Source organism: Cynoglossus semilaevis, chromosome 10 (genome assembly GCF_000523025.1).
Source record: "Cynoglossus semilaevis isolate Cse_v1.0 chromosome 10, Cse_v1.0, whole genome shotgun sequence".
In the NCBI taxonomy this organism is placed as follows: Eukaryota; Metazoa; Chordata; class Actinopteri; order Pleuronectiformes; family Cynoglossidae; genus Cynoglossus; species Cynoglossus semilaevis.
This window is the reverse complement of record NC_024316.1, coordinates 17,713,614-17,737,503: the sequence shown is the minus strand read 5'-3', so window position 1 is coordinate 17,737,503 and position 23,890 is coordinate 17,713,614. Positions and strand designations below refer to the sequence as shown.

Genomic DNA, 23,890 nt, shown 5'->3' with positions numbered 1-23,890 from the left:
TTTACCACACTGGATCCCAATTCTGATGGTCAGAGTTGAACAAAAAGGCAGCTTCTCCCTTCCCCATTCATTACCCTGTCACCCCTGCTTTTAATGCTCACCCCAGGCAGGGGGTGCTGACACTTCAAGCTGTGCCCCCGGACTCATAGAAGACGAGGACGACTTACTGATTCTTGTACAGGTTTGTCAGACTTTTCCGCTGCTCTTTTGTAAAATAATAAGTAATTAGCAAAGTCAATTTGAGTATTATAAAATAAATGTACATAAATGTTAGGATATTGTGGAATGTCACCCTTTAAAAGTTCATGGGGAATTTCCCTTTTTTTCTGACGAGTCCTTGTAGTTAAAAAAAAAGGGCCAGGACCATGTATAATCATAATCATACCCTTTTGAGCTATTTTCAGCCTGTGCGACCCCCTGAAGCAACTATGTCGATCCCTCAAGTTAAACGCGCCCCAACCCCATTGTCTGCACCCCTTTTCTGGACCCCCCAACCCCATTGTCTGCACTCCTTTTCTGGTCTTGCCATCGTGGTGCTATCGGACCGCTGACACCGTACGACACTATGTCACCCGGGTTTTGACGCACAGGGACAGTCACAAGTTCAGTTCCAGCTGAAGGTACACCGTACAGCAGGAGCAGTGCAACATACGCTTTGCATGATTAAACACATGCTCACATCTGCTGAGCAGGTAATTCACTGCTGTTGCTTCTTATTATTTTTCTCCCCCCCCAAAGGATACGAGTTCCCTTCATGAGAGAAAAAAAAACCCCACACAACCACAATCTCATGGCCTTGTTCCCATATGACCTGTATAATTCCCTGATCATGGCAGCAGCTCATGGACCGGTTGACATATATGCATAATGAAAGAAAGGAGATGGTTGTTTATTGAGATTATTATCAGACCCATTATCTAGAGTTCAGTGTTTGGTAAAGGTTATGAGGCAGCGAAAGGCAAAAGAAAAAAAACTCCAGAGCTCCTTCAAGACACTGATTAATATTTGTGTTATACAAAATCCATGCACAGCAGCAATCACGTTCTTGGACAAACATTTTGCTACAGAAACTGCAGATGTTTACATCTAGTCAAGCAGCTGTTTTTTTGTCATTGCAGATCCAAAACGCGGCTCCTTCATTTATAATCCGTGCAGATACAATATTTTTTCACTCATCCCTTGTCCTAGAATGCCTTCCAAACACATTCCCATAGTGAACGTCTGATACCAGGAGTGGGAGGACATCTTTAATCTGCTCTTCTCAGGCTTAAGTTATGTTTATGTCAACCAACCAAAGGGGAGAACATTATAATTTTTCCTCAATCTAGGCAACGTCTCACGTGTTTTCCAGCAGACAGACCAGAGGACAGCCTCCGTTGGTCTCTGTGTGCTGACTGTGTGGTTGCTTTTTTTTTTTTTTTCTCGACTCTGTACAGAAAAAGCTCAGGCCATCTGGCAGAAACAGGCACAGCTGGAAAACAATAGCGTCTAATAAACGTTGTCGTTGTTGCAAACTCACAGATAATGGCTTTATTTGCATCTTATTGTTTTTTTTCTCCCTTCCTAATTTAAACATTGTAAACAGAGTAATAATAAATCAAAGGAGACATTAACATAGCTGTGACAGCTGGATTCAATGTTGTGGCACTGTTTGAAAACAAGCTCTCTATATTTACCACTCTAAACTACTTAGCTCTCTGCTCGATTACGGTATGTAGAGCGTGGCTGGAGTGGCCACCTTCACTCTAAGTTTTGTCATGAGTTTGTGATGGACCAAACCTGCAGGTCTTAGAAACCTCAGGTGGTTTCCAACTGTAGTAAAGCTCTCAGAAATGATGTAACAACTCAAACAAAAGATAAATGAAAAACAAAGTACAGGCATAAAATGAACAAACCAAAAGACAAACTACAGGCATAAAATGAACAAACCAAAAGGCAAAATTAAGGATGGACCTCAGTAGTGTTTAGCATACCTGCCTTACACATACAGAGGGTCCTGGGTTTGAGCCCCAGTGGAACCGTTAGCATGCCTGCCTTACACATACAGAAGGTCCTGGGTTTGAGCCCCAGTGGAACCACATATCCCTAATGGCAACCTGGGACGAATAAGGGTCTCGAATATTATTTATTTTGATAGCTTTAATTCAACCTATCTGCAACAGTTATACGCCAGACACAATGCCTTATATTAGGACCAATATTGGATCTTTTCTTCAGTATAGTACAGCAACTACAACAGGTGAAAGTGGGCTACAACCCGGATGATCCATCTGTCCATTACAGGGCCAAATACAGAAACAAAAAAACATTTACGTACACTGAAATTCATACCTATCCAAGGTGAACAGTGAAGCTAGTGTGCATGTTTTACAAACCTGGGGTTGAACAACAACCAGTGATCTTCTCAATTTTGAACAAATGCCTTAACCACTTTTTCTACTGCATGGCCCAATTATGTTTTGTCAGACAAAAGATTCTTCACTCGTTGGACAAAGAATGATATACAGTCACCTTTACAGAATGTCTAGGTTAAATCACTCCAAACAAAAGGTCACAGAGCGTTCATGACACTCTTCTGTGCAGCCATAAGGGTGAAGCAGCTCTTAACCTGTTGGCATTTACCTACCTATTTGGTTCAATGTGATTATAGACAAAACAGGGAATAGATACACTGTGTCACAGTGGAGGTAAAATGCCAAGAGTGCACACCATAGGGATTTGCTGTCACTCACTATCACACTAATAGAGTGATTCACTATTGGTTTTTCTCCTGGGGAGAAGGGGAGTTTGAGTTTCCTTACAGATATTCGATTGATACAGTACCAGCAGCATACCATTAACTTCCTGTTTACGTCAACAGCAGTACTGCGTTTGACACAGGAACTGCAGGAAAACTGGCAAATGAGAGATAACTGCAGTAACAACTTCATCATAGAAAAATCTGGTATGTAGCACCACGTCCCTAGGGAAATTATATCTCCAAAGCCTTCCATTATTAGTAGGACAACACAGTTGCAATCATGGGATTTTAAAAAATTCTAAACAGCTATTTCGGACAGAACAGTCAGACAGAAAGGAAAAGGATAAAGTTGGGTTTATACTTTGATCTCGCCGTGCCGCAATTTCGGGTGTCAAACTCAAATTCACAGTGGGTCAAAATGAAATACTGTGACTAATTCATATTTATTGAAAAATTTATAGCAATTGTGCATGTTTTACCTTCTCTCCAGGTATGTAATGTAGATTTTTTTCACGTGGAAAAAACTTTACTTTTGTGTAAACATTGAATCTGGAACAACAAAAGCTTAAGATTATAAACACATGGGAATTTTTATTTGAAATAAAACACACATCAGTGGTATTTGTTTCTTATTATGCCTCTTTATCTGTAGCTGGTGGGCCTACGCTAGTACACATTTGATATGATCTTGCGGCCCAAATATAATTACACTGCGAGCCAGATTTGGCCCCCAGGCCTGAGTTTGACACGTGTGATCTATCTCATTTCGATGACATAAAATATGCATGAAGTACAGCATAATGGACGAAACTGAGGTCGCTTTGAGAAACATCAAAGATGTTTCCATCAAGACACAAGAAAGGCCTGGGTCTGATTTGGAAAGGAAATTTGGAGATTGGCTGATATGGAAATCAGATATAGGTCACATAAGGGCAAAATAGTTTGATTTTGCCCACTCTTTCTTGAACTTGAATATAGTCTAGAAACTATGAGAGTGAGAGAAGAGAGAGTGTGTGAGAGAGCTACTTAATGTTGATGTGATGTAAGTTATGTTTGGTCTGAGACTATATATATTACTTATTTTAATTTGGTCTTATGGCCACTTAGAGGGAAACAGAGATAAGAGGCGCAGCATGAGGGGCAGATGCTAAATCTGATAAGGGCATTAAGTGAATGACCCACAGGAGCAGAGTGGAGCTCAGGACATGAAAGACGACATTACCTTTATAAGAAAAATAACTAGGTGGACAGCACATTTAGCTGACGTACAAACACATACCCTTGACAGCACCAACTTTAATAATACAAATACAGATTTAGAAAGGTATGATCCAAAGCATGAATATTGAATGGGCTGCTAATAATTCAGGTTCACTGAAACTATTTCAGACTTAGTTTGAATATAAACTGATGAGTAAAGTATTGACCTAAATCAAAAACATGGGGACTACTGTGGAAAACATAAAATTACAAAAGAAAAAAATGTAATTAAAATACAAAATAATAAGAGAAAGCCATAAAATTACAAAAGTTAAATTAAATTAAAATACAAAATAATAAGAGAAAGGAAATGTGCAAACAAGTCAGTAACTAAATGATATTATGCATAGGAAGGTCAATACAAATACTAGTAAAAAATGATTCAAAAATAAAATAAAATGACTAAACAAGTTATAAGTAATTGATATAAAGCATTAAAAAGTCAATAGAAATAAAAGTCCAAAGGCCAAATCTGTTGATCAATCTGATCACATCTCCTAAAACAGTATAATTTGTGGACAAAGTGCATTTTGGTGCTGCTTTGACTGAAAAAAAGGGTTTAAGCCACAATATGTTCCACTAACTACATTAACTTATGAAGTCAGGCTGGACAGGACAAGTGATTAAAATGTTATAATATGATAAAAGGAAGACACTTTTGCTGAAGTCAAAGGAACTGCACCTATAAAGCAATCTGTTCTGCCTCTGCATCAAGCATAGAGATAGAGTGTAATGGGATCTAATGCAAGTGTAATTCAATACTAACACTTCCAGCCCCATAACTGAAATGCGGTTTGGCAAAGTTCAGCCAAGACAAAAAAAATATTCGTTCCTCCTGCTGCTGAACAAACCACTCTGCATTCGAGTGCTAAATGTAGGATGCTGCAATACAAAGCTTTGCAGTGTGTAAACGGCATGATGTAAAATATTCTCTAAGGCTCAACGACACCGGTTTGTTTTCAGGCGGGCAACAGGTAGCAGAGCATACCTCCAGAGAGGAGTCGCTAAAATATTCGGAGCAGTTATGCAGCAAAGTCACGACTAAAAGCTAAGTTTCTCTCTCTCTCTCTCTCTCTCTCTCTCTCTCTGTGCATGGGTTGTGAGTTATCAGCAGCTAATGATGGAGTACTCTGTTCTGAGTACCGTGTAGCTGATTCCCCAGTTGATATGTTTAATAGGAAGTCGGTGCATTTGATATAATCAGCCCTAATATGCAATCTACACGAGGAGCAAAACAGTTTAGGACTGCTTTTCAAACTTGAACATCACTCTCAGACGTGACTACATCACAGATGTGAGGTAACACACATATGAGCAAACGCCGCACTTCTGAAAGCACGTGAAACAGCACTTGCAAACTGACTGGTGCGTAAGGTGAATGTACATTCCGTTTTGTGAAGTGACCATAAAATCTCATTCACTGTTGGGTCTCAGCAGACAGCAGTGAATCACGTCAAAGCTTTAAGGTCAAACCTAAAAATCACTAAAAATGTTTTTTTTTTTTTGATCACCTTACTTTGTTTAAAGTAGACAAAAAAGATAAGTGAGAGCTGTAAGATACTGTAACTTCTTCTAGAAGTATTTATGTCAAGATGTGAACTGTAGCTTGAGGGACAATATTCTTGTCCCTCAAGGCATCCTGAGTCTCAGACGCTACAGTCGTGAGTCAGGAGTTGGTTACTATCACCATCAACTCTCTCCGGTGTTCTGCGATGAGGCAGAGTCACAAGAAAGACTTACAACAGCACAAATAAATAAAGAACAACTATGGTAGTGTATTAAATCACTTAGCACTGACCAGGGTGAAGGAAAAGGTGAAACTTCAACTTCTGACATGACAAATGCACAGAATGTGTAGAAAGAAAAACACGCACAAAACAGACACAGCACATCACAGCACAGCACCACAGCCATAGGTTAAAGGTAACACTTCTAACCTTCTACTTTATTTTCCATTGGTAGAGTCCACCCCACAGAAAAAAACTGCCTCTTTTGTCTTTAAGGAAATGCAGGTGTCATTCACTGGTATCCTGACCCAGAAGCAGTCCAGCCAAAGCTGCATTTCATTTTAACTGTAGTTTTGCTCCCACAGCCTGGCGGCCAGGCGTGTGCACGGTGTCATGTGAATTAAAAATGTGTGGAAAAACAGATATAAGTCCTGGACGTAGACAGAATCTCAGTCTCAACAGAGAACTCGTCAACAATGGAACAAAGTGAGGGAAAAAAGAGAGCGACGCGAGGAGAGGGTGGGAGTGAGAGAGGAGGAGAAAGAGAGGAAGAGCGCTCACCACTCTTCCTTCTGTAAGAGCCCCCTCCTCCTTTTTACACACACACACACACACTGGCAAACACACACACACACAAACACACTCTCTCACCCAGTGAGTGGAGTAGTCGCCGCAGCCTGCAGTAAAATGACAAATAACGGTGCTGGAAGACGATGCGCGCACGTGCCGCCGGTAAACAGACGCCCTAATTCTCCTCTTCCCTCTCCTCCTCAAGCCGCGGCACCGCTCATAACTGCTGGCTCCTTCTGTCCTCCTCTGCTCTGTTCAGTTTATTGTTTTCTATTTGGCCAGTGATACATGTTTTTATTGCTGTTTCCGAAAGCTACTCTGATCTACGCGTGTGCTTGGCTCGGTTCACGGTGCGCCCTGACGCAGAGTCTCGGCTCAGCCGTTTAGAAGACCGGGAACGCTCTCTGTCGCCTCCTCAAACTGACTCCTCTGTCTGTTCTGTTTGCAGTAGTTGACCATGCTCACTTAAACACACCCACTCCTCCGCTCCTGCGTTTTGTCGTGCCGGTTTGTCACGCCGTTGTCAGTCAGTAAGTCAGACTGCGCTCCCCCCCTGCCCACTAACTGTGAGTGAGGACGACGTGCTCGGCGGCAATTTGGCCGTTACAAGCGAACCTCTCTCTCTGGTCGGCAAAATGGAGCTGGGGGACTGATTGGGGTGGACGGTGAGGGATCTGCAGCTCCAAACCGCTTTCCCTTCCTGCCCATGGCTCCATATACCTGCAGTGCTGCAGAGAAAAGCGCCCCTTCCCCCACTCTGCATTATGACAAATCAAGGCAGGCAGGCAGCTGTGCCATTAGCACATCATAGCACAGTGAGTCTTCCATGGGAGAACAAACTCACGGAGCTGTACTAATACTGTGGAACACGTACACGTACACGTACACATACACACACCATTAGGACCGGGTGAGTGCCGCGGGTTAAGTCTACGGTTTGACGATAGAGTAGATTTCACAGCTCAATACAGCGTGATTTTTTTAATTTTTTTTTTTGCCGTGCACGACCACATAAAACACACTCCACGTTTCCTCTGTCACGCTTCAACACATCTGACATTATCGACGTGTGTAGGTGATTACAGTCTGCCCTACTTCTGAAATAACTTATGACGTCTGGATCCCACAGTAGGAGTTCACTGTCCGGGAGTAAACACGAGTGCCCACGTCGCTGTCCACAGTGTGGTGGTGCTGAAAGTGCTGAACCAAAGCGAACGGACGCGAGGAGCGTTTTGTGCGTTTTCTCCGTGTGACTGACACGTGTTCATTTTCCATACATTTTTTATATCATCTACTTGGGAACACGGTTATTTCTAAGCCACATCAATCTCAATGCTAGCCAACATTTATATTATTTCAGGTTTTAAACGGTACCCGATTTTCCCCACATTTTTACACAACGTGTCAAGCCGTGACTCTCACTCGGACATATTTATCGGCAACAGTTGCACCAAAACGCAGAAATCTAAACAGGGCTCCAACAGAATTAATCGCGGTCATTTTCGTTGACAGCAAATATAATTTAGTCCTCTTTCAAATGTCAACTACAATAATGGTGTGTTTCCCCCCTATCAAATCATCAGGAATGTCATAGGATGTAAGGAGTTAATATAAGTAAGGTAATAGGGTGGGCTGTGTTTTCCATGAGACAGCCAACTCCTCCTTAACTGGTTCTGTGAATGGGCTAGTGAGGCAACAGGGTATGAATGGCGGAGTGATCCACCGGTTCTGCTGTGCATGGAGCAGCCAGCTCTCGATTACTCAGCCCCCACTCCCTCATGAGCCGTCTGCAATGCAGCTGTCCTGTGAGCCTGCGTTTCACAATGCCCTACTTTATCCTGTCAAGGCTCAAGTACTGCAGCAATTCTTCACCATCAGCACGTACACACACATATACAAATATTTCTTTAATTAGACCAAACGTGGGCATCTACGTCTTCTGACCTACATTAAAACCTCCGAGAGGTTGACGATTCCAGCTTTTACGACTCTTAACATACTTTAACATGAATTATTAGCTTCATTGAGAAAGCCATTAGGCATGGACATTTGGCCATTAACAAATAAGTCATCTGCAGCTTCAGGGTGTGATCTGTAATACATTGACATATCACATAATCTTCACCTTGCTCAGCAGAAAGTAGTTCATCTTTTTTAAATACACAATATTAGATTATCTGTGCAATAGGTGTCTGTATCGACAAGAATCTGTCGATACAATACATGTCACGACACAAAGGCAACAAAGCAATATATTGAGATGTACTGTGATACTACAGGCACGATGATATATTGATATTTTAACAATTTAACTGTAGGAAAGCTGTCAGCATTGTACAAACAGGATGCTGTTACATGTAACATCAAGTTACTAAACTTGGAACAGAGAGATCTACATGTTTAATCCCAAGAGAAGAAATAAAAGCAAAATAAATGGAACCAATGGCATGAATATTTGCATGTTAACTGTTAATTTATAAAAATCGATAAAGTGCTGTAGAATATCAATGTGGTATTGTGAAACAAAATATCTGATGTTTCACTGTATCAATATTTTCTTACACCCCTAGTACAATATTCTGTTATTACACAATTTTATTAACATGTGGCAATAATTCAATATTATCTGTGCAATATTTTTGTCCATCTAAAAACATCCTGGGTTTTTGCAATATTTTATTTACCATACATAATTTTACTAACATTGTGGAAATAGCTCAATATTATCTGTGCAGTATTTTTGTCCATCTAAAAACATCCTGGTCAATAATTTTGAAATAGTTACATTGACTGCCAGGGTATCTTTTTATCGTTTTTGTCCTTCACAGGCCACTGTGACATAACTTGTATATTGGGAACCAAGTCTGCTCACATGAGCTGCTAAATCTGAAAGTCTATTCCTAATTGGTAAGTTTGTTAAGTGTGCAGCTTAGTGTAAAGTAGGACGAGCTGGAGCAACACTTTCCACAAGTGGATGTTTTCTAATTACACTAACACCGTGCTCCACAACAGAACATTGATTTCAGAGCAGGAGGAGAAACGCTCAGTTGACTCAGCCTCCAGAGAAACATTTTGCATTAAAGTGCTTCAACAACAGATGTGGTCATCTAAAGATCATCTAACTTATTTATTTCAGTATATATGATGTTTAATTAATGACATCGTAAACTTTCTGAGTAACTTCCAAACACATTTTTTATCCAACCTGACATTGTATTCGCACTGCTTCATATTAATATTTGATGTCATTCTATTTTAAAAGGATGAGAAATTTGGCCCAGTTTCACAGGGATAATGACGGTGTCTCAGTGAATGATTGTGAACGCTATTATTTAATATAAAAACAAGTTGTAACAATTCAACCAATCACCCAACTTCCCTAAAAGGAAGCTTAAAGCTTTGTCAGCTCAAAGACGTCGGGTTTTACCTTGTTAACTTAAATATATGTATAGGAGGTACAAATTCACAGATTTAACAGTGACCTAGTGTACATCAGTGGTTCTCAAAGTGTGGGCTGCCTCCCCCCATGGAGTATGTGGTGCAGTAGGTCAAACTGATTAAATTATTTCTATTTTTATTTGTGCCATTGTGAGAAGAAATTCACTAAAGTGTACTTTAGTTTCCTTATTTTTGTAAAACTAACATTGTTTTAGTTCTACTTTTCCCCAGATGACCAAACAGTTGATCTCATCAGACATTGTTTTCCCACATGCAAGCATTTGCAATTTGTTAAAATCACAAGAAACTTATATCAACCACAACAGCTTTGCAACCTGTTGCCTGTCCAAATGTTTTTCCTCCTAACTTTGTTATCTGCTTTGGGCACTTGACTCTGTTAAATGTCAGTGTTGTGCTGTATCTTATGTACTTCATACCGCTTTTCATTGTGTTCTGTAACAATTCATTGCCTCCTTCAGTAGTATTTCTTGGAAAGAGCAACTGTTATTGCTTTGCAAGCTTGGCATCGTTTGCAAAGACGCAACTCCCAGTAAATGGCAAGAAATGCCAACAACAGCTGAATTTTAAAGCAAAGTCAGTCAGAGACGCTTTAAATGACGGCAAATGTGAAGTGACCGCTAATTACACTGATGAATGGGTTCTTGAAAATTGAAATGAACAGACTGTAGTTTCTGATAAAGGTTATAAAGGGCCTCACATTGAATGTCTTTTTTTGTTTTAAAACACATTAAAGTGGTGATGTCTTTATGTTTTAACTGAATTAATTTATAATATATATCCAACATTTATGTGAGATATTTTTCTGACGGCTCTTCCAGGACATTCACAAGGTGGTTAGTGTCATTCGTTTATTCCTCATACAGCTTCTACCACTAAATCATTTCCAGGGTCATAGGAACACTGAACCAATCCCAGCAGTCATAGGGCAAGGGTGGGGCTTCACCCTGGACAGGTCCATCACAGGGACACATGAGATAAGATAAGACTTTATTCATCCCACACTGGGGAAATATTGAAACTATTCTATTCACACTCACAATTCACCTAATCCTGCATGTTTATGGAATGTGAGAAAAAAACACTAACCACTTCTGCCACCATGTGGCCTCTTAGACAAAGTTCATTACTGGATATTTTGAGTTTTTTTTCTGTATAAAACCATCCATGAAAACCATCTGCAAACAGAACATCTCTGTCTCACAACAGACAAGGACAAATACGAGCCACTACCACAAGGATTAACAAAGGACCTTGGTGAGCCTGAAGGTCGAGCATCATTGCATGAGATTTTCATAGCATGTAATCAAACAAAATTCAAAAACTTGATGTTGCAAATGTGAAAAATCTAATCAAAAAGAATAAATAAATAAAAACAACTAACAGCTGGTTTAAGTTTAAGTTTAACAGGATGGAGAGAAATAATGTAGTAAGATCTGAATGGTTTAACAGGGGGGAGAGAAATAATGTAGTAAGATCTGAAGGACTTACCATCTAGTGATAGCCAGTCGTGCTGAGATGATGGCAGTGATGGAAGAGCACGGGCCTTGTATTCAAATACCACAGAGTTTGAAATGATCTGGTTACTGACAGCCACTTGAAGAGTGACCAGGCCGGTATCATGTGCTGAAGGCAGAGGAGACATTAAGAAGTTACAGGTAATAAACCATTTTTACTGGTGCTATAAAAAAGATTTATAAAACAGTCAAATACTGCTATCAAAGTAGTTTTTGATAAGAACGTGTTTTTAATTGTATGTAAATTACAATACTTTTGATACAGATTTGCATTGTGTAGTATGGAAACCCATCAAATCTAAAACTAGAACACCTACAAATGCAAAAATTAAAATGTACATCTACCTTTCTTACAGAATAAAGAAAAGCTTTATTTTAAATACTTTCTCAAGTTACTGTGTTTTACCTGGACAGTAGCAACGCAGTACTCCAGGTTGGATGAGAGAAGCTGGAACTGTGATCTGGTCAAACAAGCAGCTGTAGTTTGAACTCGCCTCTTGCCACGGACCAGTGATCAGCACTTTAACTCCACCCTTCAGAATCAGGGAAAAAAGGGGGAAAAACAAAATTCAACAAGTGCTCACTACGCCATCTAGAGTTCAATGAGGAGAGAGCGCCACACCAAACAAACAGCTTCACTGTGCTGATCTCTGCTGCCATCGTGTGGAAATCTCTGTTAGTTACTATAGCAAGGTCCCACGAAATAATTTTATTGAGATACCCTGCTGCCCTCTATTGGTTCGAAGTGGAGACTGTTTTAAATCAGGATCAATTCACAGCTTTTTTTTCCAGTTTATTTCCTCAACTACGCAGTATAGCTCTACTCTGTAAATGTAGCAATATTTAATAATGCTGTTTTTTTCGCTCTGGTTGACCATATTACATACACATAATTAATCAATCGTCAATCATTGCCAAGTCTTTAGATTTCTATGCAGTCTGCAGATGAATGAATGTCTGTGAAGACTCACGTCACTCACCTCAGGGTAGGACCACTCGGGGGAGTAGTCAGTGACCATGAAGAGTCGGCCTGTGGCCTGAAGCATCCCTAGAGCCCCCTGGGCTACAGCTGCTGAAACCACCTCGGCTACATTCATGTAGGACAAGGAGCCCGCGTCCCCAGTGTTCCCCCCTGCTCCAGCTCCTGTGCTCAGAGACTGGGGGCTGCAGCAGGGTTGAAGGCAAAGCTCTGAGCTGTTGTAGCCCGAGCCTCGAGCACCTCCTTCTTCCTGGCCTTGCTGAGGACCCCCTCCAGCTGTGCTCTGACCATCAGAGCTGTGAGATGTCACTAACTGGTGAGTGTACAGTGCTCCACCAGCCGACATGGCGGTTCCACTACTATCCACCGAAATGAAGTCATTGATAAGGTCAGAAAACTGGTTTCCAAAAGATATGTCAAAGTGGTCCAGACTTATCTCCATACCTGCGCCTCCACCCGCTCCGTTACTAGCTCCTCCCCCAAGTCCCTGATGGGTGCTTACAGCGTTATAGAGTCCCTGGACCATGCTTGTGCTCTGGAGAAGAGGCTGCAGCTGTTCCTGCTGCTGGGACCGATTGCTGCCATCACTGTTGTTGTTTCCATTATGAATGGTTACTCCCTCTCCACCTGTCCCTCCCCCACTACCATCTGAAGCCTGTTGCAGGTAGTGCTCTGCACCCCCTCCATCTCCATTCCCACATGCCTGAATGTGATCTCCTGCTTTCAGTAGATTCTCTGCTCCATTCTCATTGGCCTGAGCTGATGTCACGCTGCCAGGTTGCTCTAGACCTACCACCTCCTCGTGTTCATTGCCAAGTCCTTGGAAGGTCCCCTGATACTGGAGCAGCTGGAGAGAACCAGTCTGGACAGGACCATCAGTGGTTGAGCCTCCATTGCAGTTGGCCCTGTGCTGGGTCTGGTGGCCCTGGTGGTGAGGATGGAGGTGACCATTGCTGCCAGGAGAGTCTGTCTTCACCACCTGAAGCCCCATGTAAGCGCTAGAGTCATGGGAGTTGTGCTCCATCAAATGTGTTTTCTGGCCCATGGTGGGCCTGCCCTGCTGAGTGTGGCTCGTCTGAGAGGCCTCCTGGAGGAAGAAGCTGGGTGAACGGTTCTGGTGCTGCATGTGAGGACTGGACATGGCCTGACCATAGCTGACGGTGTTGGTGTTGGAAGTATAGTCTTGCTTGGCCTCTATGGCACTGAAATCCATCTGCTCCAGGGTGGTGCTTGGACTCAGACCCCCACCAGAAGGAAGCAGGGAGCCTGCAGAGGTGAGAGAGAGGCTGCCCTGGCCTGAGCCACCAGATGCCACAGACACTCCACTGCCACAATTGACTACTGCCCCCACCTGGTAGCCACTCTCCTTGGCCAGCTGCTGCTCAAATGACGTGTCCTCTGTCTTTATGTTCTTCACCAAAGCTGCATTGAAGCTGTAGCCGTTATCTGAAATGCTGGGAGAACGTTGAAGACTGCCATTGGTGCTATTACTGCCCACAGAGGAGGAGGAGGTGGAGGATGAATTCCCCTCAGTTTTCATTGCACTGCCTCCATATGTCTGGCCCTGTTTTGGGTTGTTTAGGAAGCAGTCAGGATCAAAGTTCATATTAGTCTCTGGGATCTTGATGGCTCCAGAATCAAGACTGCTGGACAGCACCAGTTCCTCAGACACGCCGGCAGCAGTCAACATGGAAAGGCTGTCTCCTGCTGCGGTCGTCCCAGGTTCCCCCACTCCCCCACTGGGGAAGGCAAACTTGTGACGATCAGAGGTCACAGACAAAACCAGACCCTGCGAGGTGGCATCCGCTCCCATCAGGTGAGTGTTGGGACCCCCGGTGGGAGACATGTTGTAGACGGGGTCTCCTGTGACCTCGGACATGAAGACATTCTGAGACAAGCCAGACATGACGGAGGCCACGTGGCTCATTCCCGTTACCACGGGGCTGTCAGCGATGTCTGGATCACTGTTGAGGCCGCTGCTGATGGAGACCGGGGAATTCTGGGTAGTGTCAGGAACTTCCACCTGGTTGGTGGATGACACCTCTGTGCTGTTCTGGTGCAGCAGCACAGGCTTGTGAACCTTGCCATTGCGTTTCTCTCTGGCACTGTTCCCGCCTCCACCCCCAGAGCCTTTGCCTCCAGCATGTGTACTGTGCTCTGTCTTTCCCTCCGACACATCGTTGTTTTGGACCTCAGAGTGGGCACTACTGTATCCACCGCGGGGGTCCACTTTTGGAGAGATGATGCGATGTTTGGCGCTGTTGCATTTGTGGTGCACACTGCTGCCTGCACCTGTATCAATGAAGAAAAGAGAAGGTTAGGAGGAACAAAAAATAATGACTACTTTTTGCATGGATGATGGAATTTCAACAACATTATCAGAGGAGTATTTGAAGTATTTTGAACGGTGTAGATGGGTATATTTGTTGTAAATGTGTTGTAAATAAATTATTGATTATATTACATATTTTCTTTAATATAAACACCTGAAATCATGTATTTAAAAAGGGTTTTGTTCGAATGGACAAATAGCCAACCATAGATGAGCACTGTTTGTCTCTATATGTGGCCCTGTGACAAACTGACAAACTTTCCAGGGTGTACCACACCCTCCCCTGTTGACAGTTGGGATTAGCACCACCTCCCACCTCCCCACTGCAACACGGCAAAGGAATAAGCGATAGATAATTGCGATTCTATTGAGTGAATAAGATACATCCTGATCACCTTGTCAGTGCTCTAACATATTGATAACATGTACATTTTATTCAAGGTGCCTTTTCACACATCCAATTGATTCACACGTTCAGTCTTGTGATCAATATCGGACCCACTAGCCAGCTTTTACCCAGGGTTCCTGTGCAGAGGCAGTTGTGAGTCCGGGGAGGTGGCTTGGTTTGGTGGCTGTCCAGAATCTGTTGCACTAACTGCTCCACTGAGAAGCCCGAGCTGCTGTTCCCATTGCTGCAAGTCCACTTGATGCCATGAACTGCCAAGAGGAAGGAGGGGGAGACAGAGACGCCAGTCAACCCAAGATAACACTGGTTACCCTGGCTTCTACCAGGATGCTCAAAAAAAAAAAAAAAAAAAAAAAAATTATAAAAAAAATAAACAATCTTCCAAAACACAAAACTTTTAATTTGCCTAAAAAAAAAGCTACATAAATGAAGAATTAAATAAATCCTGCACGCTGGGCCTGTATCAGAATCTGTCAATATTATATGTCTAGATCAGCATCCATGAGGGGCCTGCCCCCTACTTTTGGCACCACCGGGTCAAGGTCATGGGACCAAGAAACTTTAAATAGATGTCTTTTTAACAGACATGTGTATTAGTTATTAAAAAGCCAATAGCATGTACTAATCATGTATTACTACAATTCTAAATAGGGGGATTGGGTTTAACTTATGTTTAATGCATCTGTTAACAAATCAAAGAAAAAACAACTGCCTCATGCCTTCCTACACCCCACCACAGACAGCACACCTTCTACTAACAATCACACACAAGCTCACACTGATGCGAACCAGAAACAACAACAAACATTATGATTTTGTTGTATGAGTTAGTATCAACAAACAAAAATTACAGTTTTATTTCTTTAAAATTACAAATACCTAAGGATCTTCTGCCGGTTTTCTTGTTTCACACCTTACACTAAAATGCTCAGGCGCCTCCTAGTGGAGGTACAACTCACACTGTGCCACAATAATCATGTTACAATATAATTTTATTTAACTTCTATCTTTTCTTTTGCCTCGAAGCTACTCCACGCCTTCCTTCCTTTTCAGTGTCTCAAATGTGCTTTTTTTCCCCCTTGGTCAAGAATCCAGCATTTGTTTTACTTTAGTTTCACCTGAGAGTGATGTCACAGTATGTGTGGTTCACTGTTCATTTTCTCTTTTGCTTCCTTCCCCCACTCATGTGTCACTGTCTGAGGCTGCTCTGTGGCCTCCCTTATGTGACTGCTGATGAGCGTGACAGTAACATCAATCCTTCCACCCTCCACCCTTACCCCCAACTATGACTGTGTTCTGACAGAGACCCTGCGGGGAGGAACATCACCTAGCTGCTTCAAGAACGGTGGCTGCACTGGCGGAAAAATAATCTTTTTTCCCTGTAAAGCTCTACTCCTGGCTTCTGTCACACTTGGCTTGCATCTCCTAATACTTTTCTCCGCTCCACTTGCCTAGAACCCAGCACATCTGATGAGACAGATAGTGGTTTTAGTTGCTATAAAGATTTCAGTGACAGCGATACGTGCTGTTGTATTTAGGCTCTGGACCGGAAAAAAATTAAAATTTCACAGGTGAAACAAATTTGGATTATCACACAAAATAAGTTTTCTAAATAAAAGAGATTAAAATGTAGGGCATGCTATACTTATATCATCCACTAGGTGAAGCTATATGCTAACGTAATAAGTTGGGTTACCAGCTGGCAAGACATCAGACCTGCAGATAGGAATGTACGTTTTAACGAACGTTAATGAACGTAAGTTCATTTTGTATGAGTAACTGTTTGTGCTTTTTAATTTTTTTTTTAGACAAGAGTGTTAACAGTTTCAGCACGAATCTTCCAACTTCTTCGAAACTTAACTAACCGTTAGTTAACAATGGCGTTATCTTTTGTTTTCTGTTTTGAACGCCGGTACAACACTGTATATCCCATTAGTCCACTTTACATTTACTTGTTGTTGATTTAAAAAGCTTCGTCATACACTTACCTTTCTTAAACGAAAGTTGAATAAGTACGACGATATGTATTCCTGCATTAATCGACAAATATAAACGGTCGTGAAATCAGCGCTCATTTCGTCATGTAAACTGAGGAAACAAATAAAGACGAGAGCCAATCAGAGGCGCTTGTTGCTAAAACGGCGGGACATTTAAACGGAAAATGTCTGCGACATGAGTTGTTATACTGCAATATTTGATATCGACCCGTACTATATTAAAGACAGTATTTTTAAGTGTTTAAAATAGAGATACCAGTACAGAAGTCTATTTTTTTTATATAAAACAAAGTGGCTGCATTAAATAATGTTAAATCTGATCAACTTAATATAGAATTAAATAAATATCTTGCACTTGTTCTGGATTTTTAAATTATAAAAATTAAAATTAATCATAGTTTTTAATAAAATAAAAAACATACATTCATCTGCTATTTTAATCTTTTATGACCCAGCAATGTGATTAATCAGTTCAAAAAATGTATTTGTTTGATAGGTTTAATTTCAATAATTATTTCATTAAAAGTGTCAAGCATGGGTGAGAGTTTCTTTGTGGCTTGTCTCCCTTCATCTGAGATTTAAGAAGGTAGAAACAGAGCACCGAGCAAATTAACAACAACATGATTTAATGTAGGATTATCACAGCTGGGAAACATGAGTGGATGAGACCTTACAACGCTTAATCCATGACAAAGTTTGAATAATTTATCCATTAATCTGAGCTGAGTGAGATTTTAAAAAAGCCTGACAACTGTCTGGAGTCTAGAGATTGTCACTGACAGTGATGCTGTTCTGTGTTCATTCCCTGCAAGTGCATCATTCAAACAGAACAAATGAGAGGATGCTGCTGACAAAACATCGTAGCGCCACGAGCATAATAATTGTCAGTTAGGCTGCGTGACAGAGGAGAATCCATTCTCCTAATCTGAATTGACGACAGTGAAGTTGCACATTAAAATAAATACTTAAAGAAAAACTTAATTTAGTTGCAAACAATGTGTGGATTGAAGATGTTTAAAATAAAATGACACACTGAATAATAAGAAAAATTATAATAATAACTCTGCCATCTATAGAATTATTCAATTTAAATTTAGCAGTCCATTTTCAATAGAAAACAGCAAACGCCTCCTCTGTGCAGTGGCAGTACTTCAAACTCCTGAACCCTCATGCCAGAACTGCCACAACGCTCATCACGCAGACGGATGTCATCCCTGGAAACTATGGGTTGCTGAGGTGCAGTCCTGACCTGCTTTTCTCATTCATGGTTATGTCACAAAGCGGACATGATGGAAGCGGTGTCACCAGCCGTAATCCTAACACCCAAACAGCCCAGGCACCAAACAACCAGACGGTCCTAACATCAGTCTGATACCAGCATCCTGTCCTGTCAGCAGTGACACACCACTCTGTTAGCCAACACACAGTCTACAGACCCAACGATGCTATCGGTTTAAAACAAATGTATGTCTTATTAACTGCTAAAGTTTGTCAATCAACACTTCCACATTATTTTATGTATATTCCTGGAACAGAAAATAGAGGGCGGTGTTTCTCTCAAATTATTTTATATATATTCCTGGAACAGAAAATGCAAATATCCACAAATAGAGGGCGGTGTTTCTCACTTGGTTTTTGTTTATTATCTAATCCAAATGGATGGAATTACTTATATGGAAAAATGTCAAGAAAAAAGGAGATGCTTTCAAAACAACATCAACAACAGCAAACACAGGCTGGGAGTTGTGATATTCTGAGCTTGACGTGCCATGACATATAAACAGCATAGAAATCCGAGTCGATTTTCAGGTCATGCTTGGTTACTAAAGCTGATTCTGAGATGCCCTGCATATCTGACCCAACTGCCTCTGCACCAGTGGCCATTACTATATGGAACAACAGAGGACAATAGTTCACATGATGGCCAGCCCTGCCTGTCATGCCGGGGTCTGTTTCGGTCTGTGTGGCCCGGAGATATGCCTTCTGTCTCACAGTGGGTTTGTTGAAGCTGCTCATTCTCTATCTGTCAGCAGGCTGTGGGGCAGAGCTGGACAGAGTGTTTCATGTTTATAGCACTGAATGGTAAGAGTGAGCTGCTCACTCTGTGGAACTATAGTCAAGCCACTCCTTTACACCCCTTCTCACCACGGTATCCAAACATAAATAAATGCTATGCTATGTGTCTGTGTACATTTGTGGTATTTCTGTTTAATTGCTTGTCTTTTATTTTATAAATAAGATTTTCTGTATTTCTGTTTAATTGTCTTTTATTTTATAAATAAGATTTTGTCCCGAACTTACTTTTTTTTCCAATTAAATAAACTGATGTGGACAAAACATATTACCCGTTGGCCAGAGTTTCTTTTTCACCCAGCCTTTTGAACATTGATACTATATCGTTAATATGACAATCCTGTATTGCGGTACTGGTTTCAACCACTAGATGGCGTACTCTAGACATAATTTCTTCATGCTGTAGTCTGTAGTCGAGCCTTCTGTAATATAGAGTGGGCCACAGAGTAGAAAAGTCAGGGATGTTCTTCAGCTCATCTCTCAAATGTTTGGCCTTGGAGACAAAAAAAAAGTTCCTGCTTTACACCATGTTCAACTAAGAAAGTTGTTTTAGTAATGGTGCCATTGAATCAACATGAACTCGTAAAAAAGAAATAGATATTAAATGTAATTTGAAATCGTTGCTTTACGAGCTAAAGTATCATTTTGCATTAAATAATACATGAACAATAAATACGGCTCGGCTCCATACAACTGCAAGTAAAACTGTATATGGCTCCTATATAGCGACGTGACCGTTTCCGAGAAGACCACAAGATGGCACTGTTGCTCCATCACTGTCCCTGCGTTACCTCTGCTCTCTTGAAGACAAGATATAAGGAAAGAGAGAAGAAGAAAGACAGAGAGCAGAGACAGAAGGCCGGAGTGTACATTTTTTCCCCCCTACTCTCTCTTTATGTTAGACCCTCATCTGAGCAGGCAGCTAGGAGGCATCTAACGCACAAACACGTTCTGTCCCGACAACTCTCAAAGTTAATGACTTAACCCATTACTGCAAATTGTGCTTGGGTTTTACATTAAGCTACAGATGTAATGAATACAGTGGGCTGTTGTTCCTCAGTTGCCGTCTTGAGGTGGGACTTTAGGTAAAACACGGCCCCGAAACTGAGAGTGAGCAGAGCAGCTGGGACGGCAGTGATGATGACGATGATCTTAACGGCCTCGTCGATGTGCAGCTGCTGACACCTTCCTCTCTACCTGACCACATCACCAATAACTGGTCATTGGAATATCAGTAAGCAGCGCCGCTGACCTCAGTCGGGATGTTAAAAGTATCTTAACAGCTTTCTGAAAGATTTTCGATGCTCCACAAACTCTATAACGCTATTATCATTATCAGACAAAGTTTGATTTTTTTTTTTTTTTTGGTCCTCAAAACATCGCCTCACTATATGGAAAGGTGTTAAGGATAATAAAAATACACAAAGAAGAGCCGGCAGAGTATTAATAACAGTGATAACAACAGTAATCAAGTCACTGAGATGGGAAGGAAACGGGGGAAAAAAAAGGAGTGGACAGAGAATTTCCTGGTGGCTAAAACGTTCTCACTCCCACACACTAACAAGAATCAATAAGCAGCTTCCAACCCCTCTCTGTCTGGGCTTCTTTCATGGGCCAGTGAAGAGGTGAACGTTCAGCCTGGACAGAGTGGTGCCAGAGGTCTCAGGGAAGAGCTGGACTTTGACCCGTAACTAGCAGACGGCTCCAGGAGGAGCAGAGGAAGACTGGACAAAGACACAGTCTGACAGAAGTGTGGACGCCACTTAGTGTCCCAGCTAAGTCAAATTAAACCTGAACGTTAAACCGCCGCGTTTATGTGACTGGTAAAAACGACTGAACCTCTTTAAAAGGAGGCAGGAACTGTTCACGTGGAAACTGTCGGTGTCAGTGTGAATGGAATTCTTCAAGTACTCACACATGGGCTTGAGCTGTCCAATAAGCTCCTCTTTGGTCCACTTGGCCCACTCCTTCTTGTCCGTGTTGATGGAGCACAGGATCGGACCACATGGTTTCCCACAATCCTCAATGGCCGGAACATTCAAATAGTGGACGAGCACGATGTCAGGGTTCTGTCAGGAGAACAGAGAGGACACGAGGGTCCGTTAGGAGCACAGTGTAGTACAGTGGTTCTCAAACTATGGTACGCATACCACTGGTGGTACTCGGGCTCCCTCAAGTGGTAGGTGGTGGAATCTAAATCCAGGCAGGACGAGGTGTGTCACTGGTTTTTTTTTTTTTATATAAAGCTGAAAATCTTTTGAAGGAAAACTTTATTTTTTCGCTGTATTCTGTGCTCACCAGTGAACAGTGTAGTTCTGTGCTGCTGTATTTTAATATTGGTTTCAGTATTGAACAGTGTAGTTCTGTACTGCTGTATTTTAATATTGGTTGTACTTGTGGTACTTGAAGAGACAAATATTTTTACAGCTGCTTCGCTGTGTACAAAGATCCAGAACCACTGGATTGCAGCTATCGTGTGTGTAGTCACAGGTTAAAAAAGCACATATACATATATATTTATATATATATATATATAAAATAAAAAAGCGTCAGTGACACTTTGATACTGCGGCTCAGCTGTGAGGCTCTTATGTGCTACATGCCAGCTGGTTTGTGAGAGGCAGAATATTGTTGAAACAATGTGTGGAAACCCACACACAGAAACTGAGCTGGAGAAAAGAAGAGGCAATGACACAACACAGCAGACGAGATAAAGGGCCAAAAAAAAAAAAAAAAAACTTCTCTCTTCACGGCCTCGTCTTTTACAGTGTTTTTTTTTTTTTTTTTACTGTAAACCCATACAAGTGGTACTATCACGTACGTACAGTACACATGGAATGCACTTTGCAAAAACTTTTCATGTCAGCAGTTTGGTACTGTCTCTGTGTTCAGTCACTGGGCGACTGACGGCTTATGGATAACAGGTAGCATTAGCCATATGCTACAGGTAATGTGCTACAGGTAATGTGGTAATGTAAATCTACAAATCCCAATGTAAACATACGGTGTTTAAAAGTAAATCTCAACACATACTTGTAATTTTTATAAAATATTTTTTTCTCTCTGTTGTACATTTATTTTTAAGTCTAAGTGAGTAACAGAAAATCAACAGTCAAAATCCTTTTATTGGCTTTTCACACTTGACTAATATTGACTAAGTGGTGAATGTTCTTTTCTAGTCCTGATCTCCACTCAAAGTGCTTTACACTGACATATGTCCTCCTGGAATCAAACCCACAACCCTAATTAAAATCCAGAATTCATAAAAATCCAGAGTTACTGTGCATTACGTTGTTAATGTTAGACACAAAAAGCACCAAATCCAACGCAGGTATAAACAGATTAATATACAATTAAAATGATGATCTGATTAAGTAATTAAACTTTATCAAACAAACACACCCACACACACACATGCTCAGACTTAACACTAAACAAGACACGAGATTCAGCAAACCAACAAAGTCCTTGATGGAGAAAAATGTCGTAACAACGTGTGTGCTACTGCAGTTTGAAGCTTCATCAGTACTAAGTGGCAAATAAATCAAGGTGCTGCTACTGTAGGTCTGTGCTCCCTCTCAGTGAGTACCATTAATCTGTGAGAACCCTCACATCCCACTCCCTTCTCTCCCCTTCCCTTCAGTCAGACAGGGGTGTGGTTGAGGAAGAAAACAACAACAACAAAACAAAACATCAGAATAAACAACTACTTATGTGAAATGACAACTTCTATAATCTCTGATGTGTATGTGCAGTCCCACAAAGCTCCAGCAGGGGAGCAGGAACAAGAGTGTCAAGTCTTATTTAGCAGCAGAATCAACAGTTTAAAGTACTGTTTTTACAGTGATTTAAATACTAGAGCTGCAGTAGCCCGGGTACAGACACCAGAGCTAACGTTAGCTACAATAGACTTGGTACAGACACCAGAGCTAACGTTAGCTACAAAAGTATAACAATGGTGTTGCCAAAGTACATGACACTCAAGGTGTATAATACTGAATATTGTATTTATTTATTGCTATTAATCAGTGACAAGGCATCTGATTATTGTGATTTTTAAAAAAAATAATGCCCCTACCCTCATTGAAGCACACTAAGACTAAATTCACTATTTTTTAAATAATGCCCCTACCCTCGTTGAAGCACACTAAGACTAAATTCACTAAAGTGAAAGACTGTTGTGGTCTCTGGAGGACAGATGGACTCCTCCACCATTTGTGGTAAGGCTGGACATTTCAGTGTGTTCCCTCTCTGTTTTCCCTGTCCTCTGTCATTGGTACGGACACCAGGGCTACGACTGCTGCACTGTTAGGATGGAGATGGCAACGGGGCTGTGTGTGTGATGCACCCAGATGGCAGCACCAGCTGGGTCAACAGCCAGGAGGCGCTCTCAATCTTTACGCGGTACGAGACGCAAACGTAGAAGGCTCCAGTCAATCATGCAGCTACGTACATATGTGCAGACGTATGGATGCAACATACAAATGTCGTGTTCACACATGAATGGATACACATACATAAACACAAACAAACAAACAAACAGACGCACCCGGGCGGTGGGCGAGGACAAACTCATTAACATAACAGACACATACACAGGGAAACGACACTGAAGGCTTAGCTGAACATAATAATCCACACGGCTACAAACAATCCCTTCCTTCTAACACCTACACTCGCAGCTGGTTGTAACCTTTTCGCAAATAGCTGCAGAAATATGAAAACACATTTGCTCCATGAACTAAAGAAAAGACCAGCAGGTGCAAATGTAATCTGCGTATCGTTGTTATGCTATTAGAAAAATGCCGGCTGTTTCAACCGAGGAGTTAAATG

General features: G+C 41.6%; 1 protein-coding gene across 1 annotated transcript in view; it reads right to left on the bottom strand.

The window, feature by feature from the left end:
• The window catches only part of LOC103385353 (calmodulin-binding transcription activator 1-like), a 338,769-nt gene that overhangs the window by 17,667 nt on the left and 297,212 nt on the right, over nt 1-23,890 (bottom strand). The window contains 5 exon segments of the mRNA XM_025059482.1: nt 11,245-11,379; nt 11,677-11,803; nt 12,251-14,541; nt 15,098-15,238; nt 20,973-21,126. Of these exon segments, the coding sequence (XP_024915250.1) occupies nt 11,245-11,379; nt 11,677-11,803; nt 12,251-14,541; nt 15,098-15,238; nt 20,973-21,126 (2,848 nt within the window).